Below are 26,322 nucleotides of genomic sequence, written 5' to 3'. Positions count from 1 at the left end.
CCCGTCCTCTGCTCTGCCTTCCCAACCCTCTTGCCACCGAAGCCTTCCCGCCCACGCTTTCCTTTTAGCTCTTCATAAAAAGAGGGTCGCTTTGCAGCGACTTGGGGAACAGTCTATTTGTCATCTTCAGAGGCAAATGGCCCCTCTTGTAAATTCAGAGAAAGAATTTTACTTGAGAAGATGAGAGTAGAGGGCAATGCATCTACAATCTATATGGAATCTGAGGTGAGATGTTAGCAGCAAAGTGTGGCAGTGACCTTCAGCCCCTCCTCAGTGCCAGAGCTGTCCCTCAAGCATTATTCAGTAAGTAGCCAAGGATGTGCTTACACTTGTGATTCTGCTGCCTGCTACCCTTGGATGGCAGGATTGCCAATCTTCCATGGTGCTAGGGATCAGGATTGAACCCTGAGTTCTGCGCATGCTAGGCAAGCACTTGACCCACTGAGCTACATCTCCAACTCCAGGACTATCTCCCCAATTTCTGAACCACATACATTCCTAGAGTCTCGAACCACTTCTGTGCACACCCCCTGTGAGTGTGCTCAAATCACACAGGCCTTCCTCTCCTTGACACACCTTCACGCAAGTCTTGCTGAACACAACCACCATCACCAGAGGCTTGATCCATTTAATCAGATTGCTCCCTGCCAGACTAGAACCTTCTAGCAAATGCCCACCTACTCGTGCATCAGGCTTTGTGCCTGATTCAGGCTGGCGGGCTTTCTGAAAGGCCCACCGTGAAGTAAGTGCATTGTTTGGGATCTGAGAAACCCACTGTCCTCACCAACTTGTTTCTCACTAGAACAAGGGCCCTATGTGGTCATTTGGAGAACAGAAATCTGGGTATTTGGTGACTTAGAGGAAGAGAAAGCTAAGCTGTGGCCCAGGGAAGTAGTTGGAGAGGTGTGAGCTGCTGCGTCTGTAAGTCCTGGGGCATCTGGGGCATCTGGGCCGCTGGGCTAATGCCTTATTCATTAGGCTGCAATGGCATCATTAAGAACCCATTAGCTTAAAGAGTAACTAACTTGTTCTTTGTGACTCTACTAAAGGAAAATGTTAAGGAGGATGAGCCGCTGGTTCAAGCTGGTCAAGGTCTGCTCTGGATTTTATTGCAGGTAGATTTCCATGGACTAAAGGCTCTGCCCAGGGCCTTTTGGAAATAGAGAACTCATTTACCAGGGTTTGCAGCTATTTAAGGGTCAGTTATTTACGTGGGACAATTAAAATGTTTCACTTTGTGTCTTAATTTGTTTTCCATGCATGGGTCAGGGTATAAAATGAGCACACAGTGAAAACACTGAGCCACCCACAGCAGAGGTTGTACGATGATGTAGGTTCTACTCCCCTTGTTTTGTAGGACTCTAATGATGTTTGCAGAAAATGTTTTCTCGTACATAACAGTAAGGATGTAACAGATACTATCTTTTCATAGTATGCATGTGTAAACAGTATTCTCTAATATGTGAGCCCGTGTCCTCTGTATGAAGAATTCATCTCTCTGGATGGTTCTATCCACCTGAAATCTTGCTCAGACATTGCCTCCTTCTTCTAAAGGAGTCTTGCCCTGGTCTCTCTTGCTCAATCCTAACAGTCTATTGCTTTGTTGTTTCAGGTAAAGCTCCCATTTGCTCCATAGAACTCTCCCTGACCCCACCCCACTCCACCCCCTTGTGAATGTAAAGAGAAAAAAAGAATGAACATTTAGAAGAGGCTTAAGAGTGATGGGGAGTTATCCATGTCCTTGTTTACTTCCATAAGTGTATCTATGGCTTGCTCAGATGGCAGTGGAGAGCCAGTACCCTTCTTCCAGGGGTCACGGTGTGGATAGGGGGACCTAACTAATTCCAGGGCTATTTGAAATGGGGGGCAGTGAAGCATCACCTTCCACTATGAATGGGAGTGCCTGTCAACAACATTTTGGAGACTTCCATCCTGGGAGAAATTGGAGCTGATGAATTTCACGTACTGTCTACTTGTGCACACCATGATGCTCTGTGAACCAAGATGTGTTCATCCTGAATCCCAGGAGATCTGCTGTAATGAGGGCTCATCAATCCAGGCCTAGGTTCACGGGTAATGGTGCTCCTTTTAATAACTCACTCACCTCCAGGGTAGTGCGATGATAACTGTTTTAATATTGATATATTTAGAAGGCAGAAAGCAGCCCAGGAGAACAGATAGTGTGTGAAGGGTGCTGACTGATGTCTGCCCAGAGGACTGGTTGAGCTATCGTATTTAGCACAAATAGTCTTCATGTGTAATGTTGCCCTTTCTAAGAAACCTGAAGTAGTCCCCATGTGGAAGGTTCTGGGTTTTAAAAGCTGTGCTCAGAGACCTAAGTTACAAATGGTCCTAAGAGTATCCAGGTCCTCTTCCCTTTCTGGTTTTAGTGGAAAGAGCAGTACTTTTTTTTTCTCAAGATTGCTCTTTGTTCAATCTAGATATGAAGTAGGCTTTTTGAGAAGCAAAGGCTTTATGAGAAAAATAATTGTACCAGTCATCTCCACCTCCCTCCCCCCCCTCTCTCTGTGTGTCTCTGTCTCTGTCTCTGTCTCTGTCTCTGTCTCTCTCTCTCTCTCTCTCTCTCTCTGTCTCTCTCTCTCTGTCTGTCTCTGTCTGTCTGTCTGTCTGTCTCTCTCTCTCTCTCTCTCTCTCTCTCTCTCTCTCTCTCTCTCTCTCTCTCTCTCTCTCACACACACACACACACACATACACACGGTGGGGGAGGATGTTGGATAGTATTTTTCTTGTGTCAAGAAGAAATTGCCTTTGCTCTTCTCCCATGTTTGATTACTTATATGGACAAGTCCCTTTTGGTCCTATTATTAGACTGTGTAATTTTAGAGGAGCCCGGCCTCCTTGCCTGCCTGCCCATCTTTGTATGCCCTCCCCTAGAAGACAGACAACATATCGAGGGTGAGGTAATGCCTCACCCATTCTGTGATCATTACTTGCCTAAGACAAAGGGAAGATGATTTACAGCTCAAAATTGGCTGCTTGGCAAAGTGGAAAAATGGAGGATATAATCACAGTCCCCATAATGGAATTTAGTATTTGAGAACTGGCCAGATCTGCTTTTCATATTCTGCATTACCTGCCAAATTGAAACTTTACTTTCATCCAATGATCTCAACCTCGTTCATACTATACATTTATGCCTCTGTCATGCTAATGTACTGGTTCATAAGCCTGGAGATGCAGTTATTTATAGATCTGGGCTCATTCGAACAGCAACCACAAGAACCCTCACAAAGGCAGTGTATCACAGTAACCTGCCCTTGACCCTGTCCTGGTCGCCAGGGAGCTGTGGGACCCGAACTCTCCACAGATGACTTCATCATGTTGAGAACTTGTTGAAGGCACCAAAAGCTAATCTTGTATTCTCTGACACTATGTCCATCTGCATTTTAGTTTCCAAGAGACGCTCTACCTATTGTGTTCTTTAGCTTTCAATCATGCGAGTGTTGGGACTGAACCCTGGCCCTGAGCTGTTTGGTGGTTGATGTTCCTCTTTTTATATCTTTCCTTTCCTTTCCTCTTCTCGTGTATTTGCAAGTGTATAGATGTTTGCTGTTTATGTAGAGGGGGAAAGCCTGCCACCTGGGTGCTTGCTGGGTATTGACAAGGTCACTTAGTCATCCTAAATTTAATGTTGACTAATCTAGCAGTGAAAAGGAGTGTTAGCCATGTCCGGGCTTCTCCAGGTAAGGGCTGAGGTAGAGGGACATAATGAGTTTGTGCTGTGAGAAGTGATGGTACAAAGAAGGCACAGAATGGCAGCAGAGAGGAACAAAATAACCCCTTTGTCTTTTGCCTTAAAGAGAAAAAGTGAAGGAAAAAAAAAGCATAGAATGGATACGACATCTCTTCTTGGGTTCACTGTGATAGGCCAGGCTAACCTGGCAGTCGTGAACAGTCTGCAATGATCTTATCACTGTACAAGTAAGAGGAAGGAAATTAAAGAAAGGCTTCTGCTTCTTTGAATTTGATAGGAGCTGTTACCCTATCAAATGCCTCACCTCTGCACAGTAACGGCCTCTGCTTTCTTCTCATTTCTAAGAAGGGTCTGCTTAGCTTTGTTTAATAGATGATTTCTCCCCAAGGCAGGGCAGCAGAGCTGGAGAGCAGTCCCAGTTATGATCACTTGTGCTTGTGCAGGGCCCTGATTTGGTTCCTCATACCTACATGGTGGGTCACAACCAACCATCCATAACTCCAGTTCCATGGGCTCTAGTATGACCTTTAGACTCTGCAGACACCAGACATGAACATCATACATACATACATACATACATACATACATACATACATATGCAAAAACTCAAGCACTTAAAATATAAAGTGTAAATTTTAAAGACTATTACTACTTAACAAATCTCCTCATTAATTTGTTCTATCTAAAATTCTCCATCAAAACTTTAGTTTTATTTTTTTGCACCAATTAGCAGATAGTGATCATTAATAAGAAGTCAGAATCTTATATATCTACGAGACTTTAAAACTTTGTATTTTTTTTCCCCATCCAGGATCTTAGGTTATCTCCATTATCACTTGTTTCATTTCCACCTTTAAGCTATTTTGAAATGTTCCCAATACTCAAAAGAATCAAGAAGCAATAGCATTTGCTGATGTTTCTGCTCTGTGTATTGATGCTTCAGGGTGGGCAAACATGGTGTGCCTTCTTTTTTTATTTTATTTTATTTTATTTTTATTATGTTTTTTTATTGAAAAATAAAATCATTCCTATTACATCTCAGTTGCTATCCCATCCCGTGCATCCTCCCATTCCTCCCTCCCTCCTGCTTTCACCCCATTCCCCTTCCCTATGACTGTGACTGATGGGGACCTCCTCCCCTGAATATGATGCTAGGGTATCAAGTTTCTTCTTGGTAGTCTGCTATCCTTCCTCCGAGTGCCATCGAGCCTCCCCATCAAGGGGACGTGGCCAAATAAGGGTGTGTCTTCCTAAGCAGCCTGAGCTTCGAGTTGATTAGAGAGTGAAGCTAGAACAAGATGCCCTGGGGCCGTAGAGGAGAGCATCCACATCTCCTGGCTCCTCCCATCCCAACACCGATAGTGTCTTTCTTCAGGTTCATGTGGTTTACATCGTATACTTTCCCATGAGCCACCTGATATTCTGTGTCTTGGTGTAGTGACTTATCTCAGTAATCTGTCCCCCTTTGCTGGTGTCCGCCACTGATCCCTACTCTGCTCCTCTAAAAGTGTCAGCTTTCACGTATTCGTACCATGGTTTTAGCTGTTGTCTGTCTTGAACGTTTAGGTTCTTTTGGGGGGTGGGGTGCAGGAGTTCTGTGTATGTATGTATGGGTGACTGCAGGTATGTATATATCTGTATACCACGTGCATACAGTGTCCATGGAGGCCAGAAGAGGGCATTGTAGTGCCTGAGGCTGGAAGTGCAGATGGTTGTGAGACACCAGGGGGGATGCTGAGAATCAAACGTGAGTCCTCTAGAAGAGTAGCCAGCAACTCTTAACCGCTACGCCACCTCCACATCTCTCTACCACTTATCCCTGCCCCCCCCCACCTTTGAAACCATATCTTGAAGAGCAGTTTCATTCTGTCCCCACATTTTCAGATTCCCCTCATCTCTCTGAGCAGCAAAGCAGCCAGGGGTTAAGATCAGGAGCTGTCCTCAGAAGCCAGTGGAGAAGCAGTGTGCAGAGCTTGTCTGTGTTTGTGAAAAGAAACCGCAATTCTGTACAACTCACAGCTTTCTGGTTGCTCTTTAATGGAAGGTTGCTCTGGAGTTCCCTGGTTAACTATTAGAGGAAGCAAAGCATCTCCCTTGTTATCACAGACAGCTCTTTGTAAAGTGTGACATTAACATATAAGCAGCATATGTACGCTTGTATATTATCCCATCATTTTAATCTATGAAAAGTCTCTATAACCCGTGAAATGGCCAACAGGTGTCCTTGTGCTGGACGCCAATATTAGCTATTTCTTAGTGATAGAAAAAGATGAATTTGGGATGGAAACAAAATTTTTTACCACACGCATAAACTATAGCTAATAAAGAATTTCTAACAAATGAGGCCTCAGCTGTCATGTGATATTGCTTGCTTTGATCTCATTTCTTTTAAAAGACATTAATAAAACTGAGTCTCTCATTGTAATGATTTTTCTATTAAAGTAGGTATGAGCCTAAGGAATTAGGTCAAACAATTTTTTAGCCCAATATTTTCAAAACCTAGCTTATTTTTACCCCCTTTAACGGGAAACTTTTTTTTTGTGGACAGCCGTGGGTGGTTTTTCTTCTTTAAAAAGTTTTTCCTTGCTACCTATAGAGTTAGAAAGGTCTAGAAGACAATGCATTTTCCCAGGATGGAGTAGCCCATGCGCCTCTTAAACTAGTACCTTTGTAGGCTGATGAGAGTAAAACATTTTTGCTCGGATGATAGAACCCAGGGAAGTCCTGAGCGAAAATATATCTTGTTAAACATTTGGGAAATGAGGCGTAAGCTCCAGCCTTCCATGTGCGTCACTACAGGACAGGTTGGAGGTGCATTAAGGCAGAGCTCACCCATTGCCATTGACATTCTGTATAGCTGATTGCTTTGTAATGATAATCTCTCGGTAAAACCTGTAAGCAGAAACCACCAATTTCATAATTTGTCAGGAAGCTCTTAAAAGCTTTTGTATTTCCATAGAAAGGAAAAAAGCTGGAGAGGGGAAAAAAAAAGAAAACCACATCTTTTATATGATGTTATTTTACAAAGGAATCGTGGGTAATGAAATAGCCTGCTACAATTTAGGTGTGGTACAGAAAACTAGGGCAACACTTACTTTTAGAAATATCAAGTGTTATTCACTGTTTTATAATTAATTACATAATTACACACCAGAACACAAAGATCCCAGGATACCTTAATAGAAACACTGTACTTCCAAATAAAATAACATTAATTATCACCTACTGTATTCAGAGTACTTTATTAGCTGTAAGTCTTAACTCCCCATGTCTGTGTGTAAATAAACATCATTAAGAATATTAATCTTTCCTACAGTTTAGAAATAAGAAGAAAGGAAACTAAGGCAGAGAAGTTAGTTTGAATGATCAATTAAGCACCAAGGTCTGGAATGGTTTAAAGAGGCCAGCATTCAGCGAAACAATAGGTGTTAACAAGGACAAAAGTCACTCTTGTATTCATTAGTAAATTACCAGGTAGTAATTAATACTTACAGCATTCCCTTTTGTTCAAGCCCATGTGACCAAATCAGTTCAAAACTTAAAAACAGTATCCTGGCCACCTTGAAACCATTGGAAATAGCTAATAGGAATAAGTTTACTTCAGAGACACCATCCTAGGTACCTGATAGCTCCATCAAGTTGTACGCAATTAAACCACTGGGTTGGGACACTGGAGTGCTATAATAAATTGAAAGCCACAGAGTTCAAGATAAGGATAAATGAAAGTTTACAAACCACATCCTGCTAATAAAGCAGTCTTTTTAAAAATAGTAGCAGTTTGTTAGGGTGGCTGTGAAAGATACAGGGAAAGACTGTACCTCCCCACTGCCCCCTCCAGGGCCCTGTGTAGAGCCATAGCCACCACAGTGAGCATTACCACTGGACTAGACAGTGTGGAGCCAAGGCAAGCTACTGCCATCCCTGTAACACTGTAGAAGAAGTCAAGGTTAAGCATAGCCAGAGAGGCACAAGCCATAAAGCCGCAAGTAAGGCGATACTCTCTCAGAGAGTGTCCCAGAACTGCAAACTCATTAGATGAGGGGGGAAAAATGTGTGATTGATATCCATTTGTGGAGAGATGAGCTGGAGGAAGGGAGCCAACTACACTTCACTGAGGAAGCCAAGTAAGATAGATAGTGACCTTGTGACGATCCAAGGCTGTTCCACTCATAGAGGGCTGTTGAAGAGAAGAATGTGACAGGCTCGTCCGGCTGTGCCCTGATGCCCTGAAATGGGTGAGGAGGGGGAGAAAAGCTCTCTGAGGCTTCACCATGGCACTGCTGCCTGGACAGCTACAAGCCACACGGGGCTACAACAGCTACACAGGCATGCTGTGTATTGGCTGAACTCGGTTATTATGGAAAGAGTCTGTCAAGTGGCGTTCATTACCTATGCTACTTGGTATACAAATACATAAGCAGTATAGAATTGTTGGAAAGCGCCGTTTAACAGAAAGCTGTGGTGTGTATGTTCTGAATACAGTTTGTGCCTCAAAGTGTATTCAGATCCACTGCAAGGTGATAGGTAACTGGGAGAGAAATTTCCCCAGCGTCTCGTTTGCCCCTCTTAGTGACAGCTTAGAGATTTGTTGAATTCCCGAAACCATGTGCTTGTTGCACACCTACCTATGAGAAACTGAGACCTAGGCTTGTATTCTAATCGAAGTGGCAGGAACCCTCCTGGCATCATCCTGCTTGTTAAGGAGTGGAGCTGCTGATAACACTTGGCCCTAAGAATCAGAGAACCTAACTGGAAACACTTAAGGTTCACACTATACTAAAAAACCAGAACACCTACATCTGTAAGTATGATCAGAAGTGCGACGGGCGGGGGTTGGGGGGGGTGAGGCATAACTAAATTTATACCTAAGCAGAAGCAAAACCTTCAGTTGTCATGTCAGACAGAGATCGTCAGACAGCCAGTAGGTTGCTCATATGGGTTTGCAGCTGGCACTCATGCGCATGTATAAGCGTGTGTTTGCTTTGCCTTGGCATTTGTACAGGTGGAGAAAAGGCATAGACATTCATAATTCCTGTCACAGAGAGGCCCTTTGCAACTTTACTGTATGCTGTATTGTTATTTGTATTTCTTATTAAAAATAGTATAATAAAATACATATTTCTACAGCAACATAGACGTATGCACATGCCTTACATATACATGCATACAAACACATGGTGGAGAGACAATACATTGTGTGTGTGTGTGTGTGTGTGTGTGTGTGTGTGTGTGTGTGTGTGTAAAATGTAATTCTCAGGAAATTTTTGACCAGTTCAATTCATCATTTTATGGAACTGAAAACAAACATTTTTGCCTCCGCTCCTACAGCCCTGTAGATTTCTTCCCCGGCCAGGCCCTGCCGTTCTTTTCTTTCACCTTTTCTAATGATTGTTAGCTCCTTTGCCAGCCTTACAGGAAAAAAAAAAGGGGGGGCTCTTGCTTTTTTATTCTTCTTCCCCACCTTTTTGTCCTCTTTGAATACATTTCACAGGCGACCGTCTTCCAAAATAACAACATCAATTAATTTTTTTTTTAACTTGAAAAGAAATCGCATTCGCCCTGGTCTGGCCTGGCTATTGGTGGGCAATGCGTGGAAGAGGCTGTGCTGGCCCTGATAAGGCCCATAGGCAAAGAGGCTGCGGCAGAGGAGCCTAAGGCCCAACACACTCTGCTGCTGCTGCTGCTGTCTCCCCAGGCAGCCCTGGGCCCGGTGAGGTAAGCTGACACATACATCTCCTGAGCAAAGGGAAACTGTGCCACAACACTGCAGGAAGGAAGGCAGCACCTTTGCGTCTGTGCCCTGCTGCTGGCAGTGGTTCGCGGTGGCTTGTTTTGTGTTTCAGGAAGTACACTCCCTTCTCTCTGACCCTCCCTCACCTCAACCTTCTTCTCTTTTGCAGAGTCCAATGATCTCCGAAGGGACCCTCCACTCAGCTGTCAAAGCACCCCAGCGCCCCAGGGTGCTTGCAAGTCAATGGTAGATGCTGCTGGATTTGAGAGCATTGCCCCTTGCCCTCAGGAGATTCCTCAGATAATGGCTGCAGGTAAATGTTGGTGGCCAGTGGAAGACACAGACAAGAGCCTTTGTATTTCTGCTAGAAAAGCATGCTCAACCATGAAAATCTGTGTTGAGCCAGGGACCACAGCCGGGGCACAGGAGGAGACTATGAAACTCAAGGGAAAAAGTGGGAGAGCGATAAAATCAAATTTTACACAGTTTCTGTTTAATGTCTGCTATTTGTTTTCTAATTTTATTTACTAATTTTCTTAGTATTTATAAGGAATATTCTTTTTTTAAAACGTCATCAATTGAAAGAGAGCAAGGAGGGGTTTTGGGGAGGATTTGGAAAGAGGAAATTATATTAAAGCCTTAAAAATAAAAGAAATAATAAAGGGGAATATTCTTTTCTTTTTCTTTCTTTCTTTTTTTTTCTTTTTCTTTTTTTTTTTCCAGACAGGGTTTCTCTGTGTTGCCTCTGTGTTTTTGAACTACCTCTGTAGACCAATTTGGCCTCTAACTCACAGAGATCCACCAGCCTCTGCCTCCCAAGTGCTGGGATTAAAGGCGTGCACCACCACAGCCTGGCAAAAGGGAATATCCTTAAAAGGTCATTTTAAGTAAGACACACGTATTTTCTTCAAGCAGTGGCTCTCAACTTTGTTAATATTGTGGCCCTTTAATAGAGTTCCTTGTGTTGTGATGACCCCCAACCATAAAATTGTTTTTGTTGAGATGTTGTAAGTATAATTTTTCTACTGTTATGAATTGTAATGTAAACTCTGTGTTCTCTGATGGTCTTAGGTGACTCTATGAAAGGGTCATTCACACCCCCACAAAGGGTTGCCAACCCTCAGGCTGATAATGGCTGCCTTAGAGGGAATATGCCCCAGTGGTCACCTTCCCAGGTTGACCAGGACCTGCCCTACTCCTTGACAACTGTTTTCTTGTCGGATGGTTAGAAGGCATGGCTGGCCCAGCACAATCCTCAGAAACAGACAAATGATCTATCTTGTTCTGTTAGGCAATTACCTGATCACCACTTTGTTCTAGACCCTGTCTCTTAACAAACATTGCCTCACATGCAGGAGGGAGTGATTCTTCACTCTTTCCCAGAGGTGCCTCTTCAGTGGCCTGTTGCAGCCAATACAGATTCCCTGTCATTAAGTTCCCTTCTAGAAAGTTCCTTGGAAATGCTTCTTTATGCTTCCACCCAGATGCTTTTACATCTGGGGAAATTATTGGCATAGTGTAGATTATAGTGCTTTTTAAATGTCTTAGCAGTGTGCTAAATGAAGCCTCATATCTTTAGAGACATGATTTCCTTTAAAGGGAAGACCCTCGCCTGCCAACACTAAGCAGAGTTTGTTTCTCCCGCAGCAGCTGATGGTTTGGGGAGCATAGCCCTCGACACCACCCAGCTTAACATGTCCGTCACCGATCCCACAGCCTGGGCCACAGCTATGAATAACCTGGGCATGGTTCCCGTGGGGTTGCCTGGACAGCAGCTCGTGTCTGGTAAGCTTTCTCCTGGTTTCGAAGATGCTTTGCAACACTGCCAAATACTGTGGGTGACGGGCGTTCCACAGTCATCTCTCTACTTGCCGGTGTTGAGCGTGGCCTTTGATTTTTGACCTGGGCGTGTCTGGCTGGTTGCGTTAGAGATCGTTTTCCTCTGCACTTCGCTCTTTTCAGACACAGCCACCCTCACTCTCACCACTCGTGACAGAATCTTTTTCCCCCACAGTGTTGACCATTGCACTTTCAAATTGGTAGATAGGCTGGTTGATCCTTGCTTTCCAACGTGTAAACGTAGTCTTATGCATCGCTCCACTTGCTCAACATCTCCTTTGTGATAGCTCTGTAGACACATGTTTGGTTGCTGCTTTTGCTCATGGTCCATGTAACAAACATGGAAGGAGAAGAAGAGTGTTGAAGGTCACTCTTCCAGCACTGAAGTGACAGCTGTAGAAATCCCGCTCAACTGATAGTGAATTCCGACTTCGCTGTGTGTCTCACTTTGAAATAGTAATTCATAACGGTCAATAGGTACTGTATTTAGAAATATCACGAAGTCAGAGGTCATTGAAAGGTATCAATGCTTAATTCAATATGTGTTTATTGGGGGTGTTATGTGTGCTTTGTAAAACAGGCTTTGAAAAATAAAAGCGTGTGTGTGTGAGTGAGTGTGTGTGTGTGTGCGTGTACATGTAAGTATCAGAAAAAAAGCATGTCTCAATAAATTGAAATGGACAAAGTGACTGACAGAAAGCTGATGTGCAGGCTCATGCGTTCAGTGGTGGATGGTAAAGATGTAAAATGGCAGCTTGCTGGCCAGTCACAGGGGCTCTGAGCAAAGGGTACCAGATAGGAGATGAGCTTTGTCTGCAGAGACAGTAGGACTTTCTTGTCTACTCACCCACTCACGGAGGCTCTATTGGCTACAGAGGCCCCAGCAGTCAGCAAACACGCTAGTCCCCACCCTCTTGGGATCTGCATTGGTGAGGTGACACTGGTTACTACTCTGGAGGCTGTGCTTAAACAACAGCATAATTCTCTTTGAGCACTGGAGATGGTGGGTGGTATGCGCTAAAGAAGAATCAGCTGTCTTTGGAATGTTTACGGTTCCCTCTGTCCTTCCTTCTTTCCTTCCTTCCTTTGTCCCTCCTTCCCCTCCTCCCTCCCTCCCTCCCCTTTTCTTTTGTCAACAATGTTCATAAACAAAAAAGGAAACTAAGTCAGCTATGTTAAATTATATGTTTGTTTTCCTTTTTACATTTTAAATTTTCACTTTATGTGTATCAATGATTTGCCTGCATGTAGCTCTGTGCCAAGGAGGCCAGAAGAGGGCTTTGGATCCCCTGGAACTGGAGTCACACACAGATGTGAGCTCTGAGAACGGAGGCCCGGGTCCTCCGGAAGAGCAGCCAGGGTTTCTAACCACCAAGCCTCTTGTGCATCTCCATCATAGCACAGCAAAAAAAGGAGGATGAGCCGGGGTAGGAGACAGGAAGACTGGCCGTGAGACGAGAAGACAAAAGAAAGAGACTGGATTATAGCCAGTTGAGATGGTGTGCACCTATAATTCTGGCACTTGAACTGCTGAGGCAGACCAATTATGAGTTCGGGCCAGCTTGGCTCTTTGGCTCCTGAAATGCTCTAGAATTAATGCAGTTGGCAGCTCTTCTGCCGTGTGGGCGGGTACAGGCACAGGAAGGGCGTTGTCTCTGAGTTGCTAATGAGTTTGCCGAGAACCTTTCCTCAGCTGCTCATCCAGCAGCTACTTCCTTTTGATAACCTGAGAGTTAAGATTTGCAATTCCCCACTTACCTTTTTCCCAGCTGCCTAATTGAAATATTCATACAGCAGAAATTACTCCACTCCCATCTCAGCTCCCATCTCTCTCAGAAAACGTGTGGCTTCTAGAGTGAGCCCAAACCTCAATAATTCATTACTTTTTTTTCCCCTCACGATTTTGAGTCTTCTGACATTTTAACCATGACCAATTTATGATTTTCCTAGCAACCTACCATGAAAAGATTACAGCCCTACTCGTTATAGAAGATTTACCGTATCTGCCCCGGTCCCCATCTTCTGTATTAGCCAGACTGCGTAAACCGGTCTGGAGCCTTTCGGTGTCTCTCCTGGCTTGTCGCGAGGTCCACGGAATCGACTAACCTGGACCTATAGGGGCTCACGGAGACTGAACCAACAGTCGTGGCTGTGTGCCTTGGTTTTCTTGTGGGACTCCTAACAGTGGGAGTGGGGCCTGGCTCTGATCCCTTTGCCTGCTTTGGGGACCCTTTTCCTCAACCTGAGTTGCCTCATCCAGCCTTACTATGAAAGAACGGGCTTAGCCTTATTGCAACTCGATACGCCATGTTTGGTTGATATCACTAGGAGGCCTGGCCTTTTCTGAAGAGAAACAGGAGGAGTGGATCTGGGGGAGAGGGGAGTTAGCAGGGAGGGGCAGGGAGGAGAGGAGGGAGGGACAACTGCAGTTGGGATGTAATGTATGTGAGAATAAATATTTTAAATGTTTAAATCTTTAAAAAAAAAAAAAAGAAGGCAGTTTGAGAGAACTAGAGATTTGGCTCAGCAGGTAAGACCACTGGCTGTTCTTAGAGGGATCATGGGTTTGGTTCCTAGCACCTATATGGTGGTTTACAACCGTTTATATCTCCAGCTCCAAGGGATGTGGTTCCCTCTTCTGGCTTTGGTGGATGCCAGACATGTATACAATAAACATATATACATGTAGGCAAGACATTCACACACACACACACACACACACACACACACACACACACACACACACAAAAGAAAGTCGTTTATAACATGAGCCCCTAGTAAAACAGTAGTATTGGCTTCCACATTAGGGCCTGTGATCTCTCCTGCCAGTGTTAGTTCACTCCAGTGAGAACCTTTTTTTCCCCTTAGTTTTTGTTTTGAAAAAAAAATTACTGTGAGCATTTTAAAGCACAGTTAGGACTTTTCATCAATTAAAATTATTTTGCTTGCTTGGTTCCTTTATGTGGAACTAGTAAGTCAAAGAAGAGAATGTTTTAAAAAGTTTCTTACTATACACCAGGCAGTTAATTTCCCTACCAGTTAGTTATATTTAATTTACTAATTTTATTTGCAAATATGACATGCTCTTACTTCACTTTGCATTTTCTCAACATCCGAATTCTGTAAGGAGAGTCCCATAGAGGTCCATACACTGGAGGCTTGAAGTGTCTCCAGGGCATGGCCTTACTGGGAGGTGGCAGAGCCTTTGTTGGGATTGTTGGGAGGAGTTGGTTCTTGGGGATATGTCCTTAGGATGTTAGAATCCAAGCTCTTCAAGTTCTTCCCTCTTCACATCCTAGCTTTGTTCTAACTCTTGTTCACACTGCGATTTTCTTCTTTGCCAAAGCAGAAATTTCTAAAACCATGAGCAAAATCAAACCTTTTCTCCCTTTCAGTTGATTTCCCTCAGGCATTTTATCACAATGACAGAAAGCTGACAGATACACCTTGTTTGTGCCTTTTCCCTTTTATTTTCTATTTATGTTTTCCTTTCATAAATAAGTTTTTCTCGTTCTGAAGTTATTTTATTAAATGTGGTCCTGGGTCTCCCTCAGTTGGTTTATGTTTCCTTCCTTTTTTAAATTCTATTTTAATACTCTGACATCATCTTCCTAAAATAGTTATCTAGCCTGTTGTTTCTTCTTAATGTTAGTTCCTTTAAAAGATATTTCCTTTATGAATTCTTTATCCTATTTCTAAATGCAGAATAGTTTGCATACTCTGGAGGTTGATATGTGCATTTCCAATATTGTACTCTCTCTTATCTTTTGCCATAAATGAGATTTCTATAAATGTTTCTCGGTGTTCAAAATATCTATTGTACATTAGTGATCTATTTTTATTCTAGCACCAAATTGGCCAATTCATACAGTTCTATAAAATGTTTACGGGAAGCTGTGTCATCTCTTTTTACTGCTTCATGTGTAGAACTCTTTGTTCCTTCTCGCCCCAACCACAGGGCCATCAGAGGCTCAGTGTCCACAATGGCCACCTCTGGAGTTCTCCAGTGTGCCTGTGGAATGCTAGAGACGGGCTTTAATGTTTCAAAAGAGCCTTAAAGATTATTTAGTATAGCATCCCTTCCAAGAAATCCTCTCTGCAATATCTCTGACAGGATTATAGAGAGGCTCCTTTTATGAGCACTTGGCTTTCTCCCCAAGTTTCGGGTATTTCTAAATGACCAAGTACTCTTCCTGTATTTGTTAAAAATTAAACTGACACTAAATCCCGCTCTTCAGTGCTTCTTCAGTTTATTTAGAGATTAAAATTATCAGCAAAGCAAAGTACACATTTTTCATATCCTTTGATTTTATCAAAAGGATTTTGCAAGGAATCGCATCACTTACTACCACTGTGTCATACCTTTGTGACGTGCTATCTTATACTGCTGTAAATATACCTCCTCCACTCATCATCAGGATTCCACTCCCACTGTCATGAATCCCATTTACCTTCATGTGAAGTTCTCCTTGAGATCATTACAATGGACTTGTTCTCTCTTGTCCAAAATGTATCATTGTATCATGACACGTCCACCCTATGCCCTCTGCTACAGGAGATGCTGCTTTCCTACTCTTACTGTTTCTTGTTTGTTTTATGCTCATAATTATTTTGAGTATTTGTGATATTTTTTGCTTGTTTGTTTGTTTTGCTATCAATACTTTGTGCATTGTTGTATCGCCATGATTTCTAAATTGGTCTGTTAAGAATATTTGTGCCCCCCCCCATTTATCATTAGGTAGGATGAATGTTGTATCACTATAGAGATGGCCTGACAACCGTGGCCAACTTGGGGTTAAACATAGGTAAAGTGCTTTCTTTGTGGATCTTCTCCAAGTCTTTACTATGTTAATGCACAATAATGCGAGGTTTCACAGTGTGGGCACCAGTATGGAGGATTTGCAAACTTAATGGAACCTTTAAGGAGATACCCACCAGTGTTCCCCGGGACACCAGAGTGCAGCTGTCTGCAGCAGGCATTTCCTGTCCACCAAGGAAGACCTCTTGCTCATGTGACCTAGTCTATGATTGTGTTTGTAAGTGTGGAAGATAAAGTGTGGAAGGTGTCACTGTCTAACTCCGCCTTTCCTAACACCTGATCTCTGCTCAGGTCTTTGATGAAACCTGGTCTCAGTTTTCTGTGAGTCATATTGTTCCTTTATAAGGAACACCCGCCGCTGAGGCCACAGACCAGAATCTAGTTGCCAAATCCTGAGAACTCACCATCTGTGCACCCAGGCACTAGCTCTCTTTTCCATTGCTCAAGTTCCCCCCCCCCTTTATAAAATGTATTCTTTGAAACTTTCATACATGTACAAAATATATCTTGATCATCTCCACCCCTCACTCTCCCCTTCCAGTTCCCCCAGGACCTCCTATCACGTCTCCTCCCTCCCAACTTGGTATCCCTTTTTAATAATTTTAATTAATGTTTTCATTGCTTAATAACTTCATACATGCATATAATATTTTTGAATAAACATAATTTTGTATGTGTACTCCCCATTCCCTTCCTTCCAATCCTTGCCTCCACTATTCTCTTCCAATTTCAGGCAGTCTTTTTCTTAAATCGACTATGACCACTGATGTGCAACGGTGTAGTGCTATCTACTAAATCATGGGTAGCGTCTCAAAGGCCACATCCTTGAAAAAGATTGACTCTCCCTCTCTCAGCAGTTACCATTACCAGTAGCTCTTCAGCCATGGGTAGGAGTCATGACCACCTCCCTCCTCTGTGCTGGGAGTTTTTTGTCTGGCTTAAGTGTGCACAGATCTTGTGCATGTTTTCACACTTGCTGTGACTTCGTATGAGCAAGTACCTGTCATATCCAGGAACCATTGTTTCCCAAAGTCATCAACTGCCTTAGGCTCATTCTATTTCTTTTTCTGTGATGGTCTCTGTGCTTTGGGAGGAAGAAGTGCAGTATAGATGTCCCACTTAGGGCCGAACATTCCAACGTCTTTTATTCTTTGCATGTTGATTAGTTGTAGGTCTCTGAATTAATCACCACCTACTGCAAGAAGAAGCTTCTGTGATGAGGGCTGAGAGATTCTTGGGTATAGTGATAAGTGATAAGAGGTCAGTGTAATACTACATGCATTTAGTAGAGTTATAATAGTAGTCATCCCCTAGGCCACAGGTTCTTGGCACCATCAATGGTGACAGGCATGACTTCTATCCTGAGGAACAGACCTTAAATCTAATCCCATGGGGTTAACCCAACACAGCTGACCTTTAATCCAAGAGGCTAGTTATAGCTATAACATTCATGCCACGATTGCACTAGTGATCCTATCTTACTAGGCCTGTCATTACTGTAGCTCTCGCAGCTAGGTAAGACTGGTGATTTTTTTTTTCCTGGTAGCATACATAGCACCTCAAATAACCATGAAAACTAGCGATTAAGGACAAAGCATCCAGGTTAATGTCAAGTTTTTCCACGTTCTATGACTCAAATATGTGATATCTTCAGTAGTATAATCTAGTACTATTAGATTCTTCAGGGTAACTAAAAGCAATGGCAATACTCTGTAATGTTTGGTGGGAGGAAGTCTCTGGATCTCAGTAACCAACAGTTCTGAAAGAAGTTACCCATTCCTGGCAAAGGACTTGTTATTTGATAGCTATGGTATCTAGAGGCATTACTTCCTGTTATAGGGTAACTCCCATTTAAACTCTTAGGTGGCAGGGGAGTGAGTGATAATGGAGAGTTTGGGTAGAAATGGGAAACCCGTCACTGGGTATGTTTAACAGGACTTGAGGTCTTCGGATTGCAGTGTAGAGTCACATCAGAGGTAGGAGTCCCTACCAGGGAGGGGAGTGATACACAGGAAAGCGGGTTCTCTTGCAGCAGGTCTGTCGTAGTTTATTTTCTAAAACCATGTCAATCAAGCAGAAGGAGGGTTGGGGAGCCATAGACTTTGTAGGTGTCTCTGGTCATGAGACTATATCTTCCGCTCTTCTGTTTTGTGATATATCCTTTCTTCATGTCAACAGTCTTTCTTTAGGTATTATTGATTTAAGTCAACATGAATTTCTCTCACTGAGGTCCGTAGCATGCCCTCTGTCATATCTGAAAAAGGCATCACCCTCCCTCTTAGTTACAGGGAGAACCATACATAACAGAGTGCCATATCCTCACTGGGGCTTACCTTGAAAGCAAGAAAGACTTCTTTATACCTCAAGTATCTGTTAACACTCTCCACCGCCCTGAGTTCATTCCTCGCTGTCTTCTCTTTACATGTTCCCAGCTCCTCAAACATGCCAGATCCGTCCTCTCTGAAAGTCTGACTCATGGGACGGCTAACGTGCAATACAGTTTCCTCACGGTCTTCCTCGTTATCCCTTTTCTGAGGTTTTCATTCATTTTCATTCTTCTCTGCTTCCTCAGACTACTCTTCTGTATAGTTCCCTTCTTGGGTTTTTTAATCCTCTCAGGAACACCTTTTATCCTCTTTAATGTGCCCAGGGATGAAAAGGCATTTGCTAAATCCGTTCATCTCCTCAAGCATCACCCCCTTAACTGGGATTTACTGAGCCAGATGTTGTGCTAGATGCTGGGATTATAAGACATAGACCTCACTGCCATGTAGGAGAGTTGACAGGGACATGGGAATAAGTGAATAAGTGAATACAAATCAACAGGGTAAGTGGAGATGTTTCTCATGGGTCTGGATGCTGTAGGATGACACTGCAGAGTAGCAAGCACAGCAATGCTGAGGTGGCCACTGTATTTCTGCAAAGGACTTTGAAAGGGCTGCAGATCACCCACGCTAATGTGGAAACTTGGCGACAAACACAAAGCTGTAACCGTTGCGCAGATAAGAGGCAGTAATAAAATAAAGCTAGTCACAGTCTTGCCATTGGAGATGTAGCCGTGTGAAGGGCCCTGAGAGGCATTTATTATGATTGTAGAAACGTTAGAGATGGTCAACTGAGTCCACGTGGGACATAAGTGAAGTGAAGAAGAATCGTGAGTCCTAGGAATCTGGCCTTGGAAATTGATCAAATGGTGGGGAAGGGGAGAAGGGGACAGGCAAATGGCTGTTTTCCTTTGGGGCATGACAAGCTTGAGGAACCTTTTGGAAAGAAGCACGCAGAGACCAGTCTACTTCACGGGCCATTGGCTCAAGTAAGACGGGAACATGAAGAAGTAGCTCGGGCAACCATGACATATGATAACCTTGCATGCCATGGGGCCTTTTCTGCTCTGAAATGAGGAACGTCCCTTGGTCCGCTTGTGCAGATGTCACTCTGACCTATGATCCAAGTACCTCTCTCATATATTTTCCTCCCATGACCTGCTAAATTTTGTCCATCGCTGGCTTCCAAGGCTTGAAATGAGAGATGAGGTCTAATGCATTCTGGGAAACCTGCCACACACCATCTCCTCAGATTACAGATACTCAGAACACTTTGTTGATAAACTATCCACGCAGGCTCTCACTTCATATGAAAATAGTGTTCAAAGCAGCACACTTCTCATCTCAAAGCTCCCATGACCCAGGCACGATTAAGGTCAGGCAGAAAGCCTGGTGCATAGGCGTGGGGCGCCCTCAGGGGTGATGCTCTGAGTTCTCTTTTGTTTACTTCTAACTAATGGAAAGATGTCTCATTATCCAGGCTCAGGAACCAGATAAGCTCTTGACTTACAGTTCACAATTGTTTTGTGTACCAGGTTCCATGTACTTGTGTCAGTTGTGTTCCACCTTGCACAAGTGCTCGGCCTTTTCTCTCCAGGACACTAGGACAGTGTGTGATATAGTTATTCAGACGCCATGCTATTATGGCATTGTATTTTATGAGGAACCAGAGAAACAGGAAGTCACATGACAGGTGACATGCTTATGACATGTGACGTAGATGCTGTAGTCATTTGAGTGAGAAGTCTCCTCCATGGGTTCATGTAATTGAATACGAGGCTACCAGGTGGTCGCCTGCTTGGGGAGGTTATGAATGATGCAGCTTCACTGAAGAAAGTATACCCCTGAGGCTTGGTTTTTGAGGGTTGGTAGCCTCAACCCACTTCCCGTTTGCTTCCTCTGCTTCCCGTGTGGATGGAAACGTACCAGCCAACCTCCTGCTCCTGTCACTATGCTGTATCTTCCCCACCATTACGGATTCTAGACCTCTGGAATAATAAAAATAAATAGATAAATATGAAAACAAACAAAAAAACTTGCTTTAATCTCAGTACTCAAGAGCTAGAATCAAGCCAATCTCTTATGAATTTGAAGGCAGCTTTAATTAGTTAATGAGTTCTAGGCCAACCAGTGCTACAAAATGAGTTCCTGTGTCAAAAAAAGAAAACAAACACAAAACAAAACAAAAAGAGAGAGAGAGAGAAAGAAAGAAAAGAAGACCCTTTTTCTTCCTTAAGTTACTTTTGATAATGCTAATTTTTCACAGCAACAGAAAAGTAACTAAGTTACACAGAAGTTATGTTAGTCATTGTGCAAATGACTAATTGCCAGTCATGGATCATAATAGAGATGAGGAGCATGCTTTACATTGAGGTTTTTGGGGGAGAAGTTAAGACAGGCTTCTCTAGAGAAATAATTGCTTTAAGCCCTCAGGAAAATCATATATTTTCCCTCACAGAGGACATTCTAATTCACCAGAGAACAGAAAGAAAATCCATAGTGAAATTCACATATCAAGATTGATTATCTCTAACCTACTGTGTGTGTGTGTGTACATGAACACACACTAATGTATATCACATCTTTGTTTTAATGTCAAAGTCTTTTGTCTTTTATTTGTTAACACACAGTAATTGCACAGTGAATTCTGTATCTTTTTTTTTTTTCGTTTTACTCTTTTTAATGATTCTGCAGCTTTATTTATGTGTTCATACTATCATCATAAGTTGTGGAAATATGATATTATACATTTCTATGACTATCATTTATCTAATAGATTGTGCTTATTTCTATTGGCAAGAACTTAATTCACACTTAATTCATCTTTGTATTTTCTCTATTATCAAACATAGAGCTTGGGGCCCAGTAGCCATATAATCGAATAGATATACTATTTTATTCATTTATATGAATAATTATACAAAACTTGAAAAACAAATTTTTATCCTTGCCCCTTAGACATTTCTAAAGTGTAGTCTTTGTATCTTTAATTGTGGTGAGACATCAAAGGTGACTACACACACTGCCCCAGACTGACATCTCTGCTATAGTTTTCTCACAATTGAGCATGATTGGTCCAGATTGTCTGTGTTCCAAGAATGCATCTTTCCTGTCCTTCTCCATCACATTTATGCTCCTTCTACCTTTGTGTTCACGCAGAGTGTATTTCTGGAGTGTTTTCTTATTGTGCTTATCCCTAATTCTATTACCTGTGACATTTCTGAGTCTCTTTCTCCCGGCTGATTTCTCTCCTGGCGATGTGGTCTCTTGTTCCTTTGCATGCCCAAGTAAGTCTTTGTGTATGCCAAACACTTTGAGTTTTACATTGCCATGGGTTAGATTTCTTTTTAATTTCTTTAAATATTTTTGGGATTTGATCAGGGATCAGCCCAAGTTCCTTGGAAACAGTTTTGATCCCTTCAAAGCTACCATTACATTCGGGTAAGTCTATCCAAGGAACCCTCTAGAGTGCACAGGATTTACATCAATTCAAGGAGAAATACTTCAGAGAGCTTTCCTCCTTGTGTTGCAAGGTTTCCTCCAATCTGGTTTCTGGGAATTTGTCCCATTTACAACTCATTCCGTGCCTCAGACCTGGCTGTTTCCCCTGGCCTTTGCCACAGCGCTGGTAGTTTCTTCATAAGCATCCTGATAATACTAAGCTGAAGGCTCAAAAACAAACCTGAAGACACATGGACCTCACTGTCTGCGAAGTCGCTCCCACTCACTGTGCTCTGCCCATAGACATGAAGGTGCTGCACTTGGGTAGAATACAAACTCTGCATTAAGTCCTGGACATGGTCCAAAGAGAGGACTGAGGCCATCATAGGCCTGGTTTCAAGTGTCTCTTGATGTTCATCATCTTGCATGTCCCGTTGTCCCATCTCTGAAAGCAGTCACTTCATATATACTCTTCAGTTTTTACTTGAGGTAGCAGAAAAAGGCCCCCCCCCATTATTTCCTCATGGCTGGAAGGAGAAGCATTCAAAGTATTTCCAAATGTTTGTATGCATTCCTTGGAGATGTGAGCAGCATAAATCCGAGAGTGTGATATGAATGACTGACTTAAGAAATGCTAAAAATGAGCAGTACCAAAGCCTGCCAGTCACATGAAAGAAGAAGAGGAAGCATTTGAGAAGAGGAAAGAGATGAATGGGCAGGGGAGCGGTGATAAAATAAGGTAATATGGGAATATGGTCCAAGTGCATGACGCACGTGTATAAAAACATGTTATCTCACATAGGCCACATATGCTAATGAAAATCCAAAACATGACATAAAACACATTTCCATATTCAAAGAGCTTATTGAAGGTTGAAAGCTTAATGTACACTAAGGTCTCTGAAAAGATTTCTTTGTTTACTATTTCTACTGAGTAGTAAAATAACTTGGATAGGGAACTAAAACTTGGCTGATACTAATCAACTCACCCACAATTGCTGGGACAGAAGAAGGTGATTTTTAGGGTTGATGCCAGCTCTTCTGCCTAAGCCTTTTCCACTCAATCAAGATTTGTAGGGAAATAACTATAGAAAAGCCTCTTACATTTTTTGCCTTATGCTGATCCTATCTTTATACTTTCTATAGAAATCCTTAAGTCAAAATACTGTTGGTAAGGAAGGAGAGGCATCATGAAGACTTATCATCATCATCATCATCATCATCATCATCATGTTGGAATTTTAAAGATTTCAACTATCTAATTTATATGCATGTCACATTTCTTGTGCTTAAAACCTGAAGATTCCTAGGGAGCCTTTTAGGACCCGAGTTTCAGGGATCTCAAACCTTTGCTCATACTTTACAGGGAATAACATAGTGATATAACACAGACGGCTATGAATGAGACCACCGTGGCCAATCTTCAGGTCCATAACAGTCAAAAAATTGTAAGTACAGGGATGATGTATGTGGACTGTATGAAAATCAGGAAGTCCCGTCAGAGAAGAAAATACACCCTGAACAGTTTACGATGAACCCAGAGGAGATGGACTCAGGTCAAGTCAACTTAACCCTTTACTGAATAGAAGGTGCAGGAGGCAGGCAGATGAGTGTGTAGCTCTGCTGACACAGGGACCAGGAGCTCCTACTGATGGAGTTCACCTCTCAGGAAAACATGGGAGAGGCAGCTGTATCTTCTGATTGCAAGTGGGCAGCTGGTGACTGGAACTGTGAGAAGGGGAGAGTGTCTTCAAGATTCTCACCGGGGTGAGCCAGGGAGGGATGCCTGAGAACAAGCGCAAGGTTGCTGGCTGGGATTTGAGAGCCCTACACGGCTTTCGCTGAAGAATGACCCTTCTCTGGGGCAGGTACAGAGAACGCTGGTTGCACACGAGTGAGGTTGAACAGCTAATTTAAACCATAGGATAGGGACACAAGGGTAGGACCACGCATTCCTACAAGAGTGTAGAGGTGACGGTGAGGAAGGAGGAGGAGGGTTGACTGGGGGAGAAGGTGGGGAATGGAAGGACCTAGCAATGGCAAACCAGAAGAGGAGATGAAGGCGTGAAAAGAGGAGGGTGTTACTTACACCCTCAACAGACTGGCATTTCTGCCGGTAATAATTTTGTCATATTCAGGGAAGAATCATCCCTAGAAGATAAAGATAGTGGCTCTTGAGCCTATGGTCTTAGGTTTGAATCTGTGCTCTTTCCCTTGCGGGTACAACCTCAAGCAAAGGATTTACCCTGTCTGAGTTTTGTGTATCTGCATAGAAGGAGATTTTTTTTCCTGTCATTGAAAATGGACTTATTTCCTTACATAATATATTCTGATTATAGTCTCCTGTGCCTCTACCCCTCCAAGTTTTTCCCCAACTCCCCACCAAACCAGATTCGCTCCATTTCTGTCACAACAAATAGGCTTCTAAAGGCTTATAACATAATATATAATAATATGATAAAATGAAAAAACACATTGGAATTAGACAAAACAAACAAACAGAAGGAAAGGAGACTAGATGATACCCACATGCCTACACCCTCAGGAATCCCATAAAAGCACTAAACTAGAAGCCATAACATACATGTGAAGGGCCCGTGCAGATCTGTATATGCTGCCTCGGTCTCTGTGAGTTCATAGGAGATTTTATCATAATGGCTTAGGAGCCCTTGATTTCCTCCATCCGCACTGGCTCTTACATGCTCTCTGCCTCCTCTTCTGCAGGGTTTCCTGAGGGGAGAGATTTGATGGAGACATCCAGTTTAGGGCTGAGGGTTCTAAGGTTTCTCACTCTTTGCACAATGTCTCACTGCGGGTCTGTATTTGTTACCATCTGATACAGGAGGAAGCTTCTCTAATGATGGCTGAGCAAGACAATAATTAGGAGTCATTTCATTGATACTTATTATTTTTGAAAGATAATATTTGGTTTTACCCTAGGCCCTGGGCTATCTAGTCTTAGGTTCTTGTTCATCCAAGTATTATTGAATATGGGTTCCATCTCATTCTACAGTTGTAACTGACTTTTGTAAAAGTAGCTGGGCCTAAAAGTCCCTGAAAGGCAGTTGAAGATAAAGTCAAATATGGTGTTGGTTGGTTACTCCCACAAGCTCCCTGCCACCATTGCACTGGCGTGTCTTGCTGGCAGGACACCATTGTCAATCCAAGGATTTGCGGCTGGGTCGGTGTTTATGTTTTGCATAGAAGGAGATGTTAATGTCAGTGTCGTGGGATTGTTGCAGGGTCCAGAATTGGTAATACAGGGTATTGGTCAAATGTGAAGTATTCACACGTGTTTTCTTTACTCTCAGTAGAGAGCATTAGAGGAAGAAGTGGGGCAGGAGAAATCATTACCTTGGGACATTTCCAATGATAATGGGTAAAAAGAAAATTTGGCCTTTGTAAAAAATGTTATCTCATCCTGATTTCTCCCATTCTAGGACCAGTGTCCACTGTTGTCCTCTGTAAGCCATGTGAAGGTAACAGGTGTGTCTTCAGTGCACACATACAGTTCAGAAGGATCTCCCACAAGTGACTTGTGTTGATGCTGCCTGTCCATTCCTAGACCTACTCTCAACCTTTCAAACTGTTAAGCCCTTGAAGCTCCCCTTAGGGCCTCGACGTGGCTAAGGAAGTTTGTTGGATGCTCGACTTCTATTGTCTTAATTAATGCACAGCTCTGAAGTTGTAACTAATTTTTGTTAAAGTAGCCGAGCTGAAATGTACCTGAAAGGTGGTTGCAAATAGCAATGTAAAACTTGTACCATGGTTGAAATGTACGCATCCTGTGAAAACTCAGATTGAAATTCTAGTCACCAAGGTATTAGGAATTGGGGCCGTTAGCTGGCCATCCCAGCTAGCCGGAGACCTCATGACTGGGATTTATGTCATTGTAAAACAGATCTCAGAGACCACCTTTCCCCATCTGCCATGTAAGGATGCAGTGAGAAGAGGCCGCCACAGAGCATTAAGTAGGTCTCAGACACTGAATCTGGCAGCAAATTCATATTGGACTTTCCTATCTCCAGTGATGTGAAAAACAAGCCTTTGTTGCTTATAAGCTTTCTGGTCTGTATTAGCTCCTTACAGCAGCCCTAGACAACTAAAGCAGAATATTTCTTTCTATATTCATCTAATCAACCTTTACTTTGATTTAAAAAAAAATGTAAAGATGTGTCAGGCAGTTACGAGGAACACTATGGGGTATATGATACACTTCCTCTTCATCCAGGGCATTTTCTTTTATCATAAAAGATACAGCTTTGTCCTTGAGATGTTCCTTGTCTACAGAACAAAAGGAGACTTATCCTTAAGGGGAGGGGAAAACAGTATAGGCTTCCTGTCCACTAAGCCATTACGAGGGCGTCTTTAAAGAAACACCCTCACCTCCGTGGCTAGGACACTATGACCTTCATCAGTTAATGCATCCTAGCCATTTATTCCATCTCAGCAG

General features: G+C 42.9%; 1 protein-coding gene across 3 annotated transcripts in view; it reads left to right on the top strand.

The window, feature by feature from the left end:
• ENOX1 (ecto-NOX disulfide-thiol exchanger 1) overlaps positions 1 to 26,322 on the top strand; it is a 288,573-nt gene that overhangs the window by 68,535 nt on the left and 193,716 nt on the right. For 2 of the 3 annotated variants that reach the window (XM_084767961.1, XM_084767959.1), the window contains exons 2-3: positions 9,616 to 9,759; positions 11,094 to 11,231. In XM_084767961.1, coding sequence (XP_084624087.1) covers positions 9,690 to 9,759; positions 11,094 to 11,231 — 208 coding nt within the window. In that variant the 5' untranslated portion in view covers positions 9,616 to 9,689. The remainder of the gene's footprint in view (positions 1 to 9,615; positions 9,760 to 11,093; positions 11,232 to 26,322) is intronic. The other variant, XM_084767960.1, reaches the window with a different exon arrangement.

The sequence above is a fragment of the Acomys minous genome (genome assembly GCF_964271855.1).
Source record: "Acomys minous genome assembly, chromosome: 18".
Lineage (NCBI taxonomy): Eukaryota > Metazoa > Chordata > Mammalia > Rodentia > Muridae > Acomys > Acomys minous.
The sequence above is the reverse complement of the archived record's forward strand: the minus strand, read 5'-3'. Positions and strand labels throughout refer to the sequence as shown.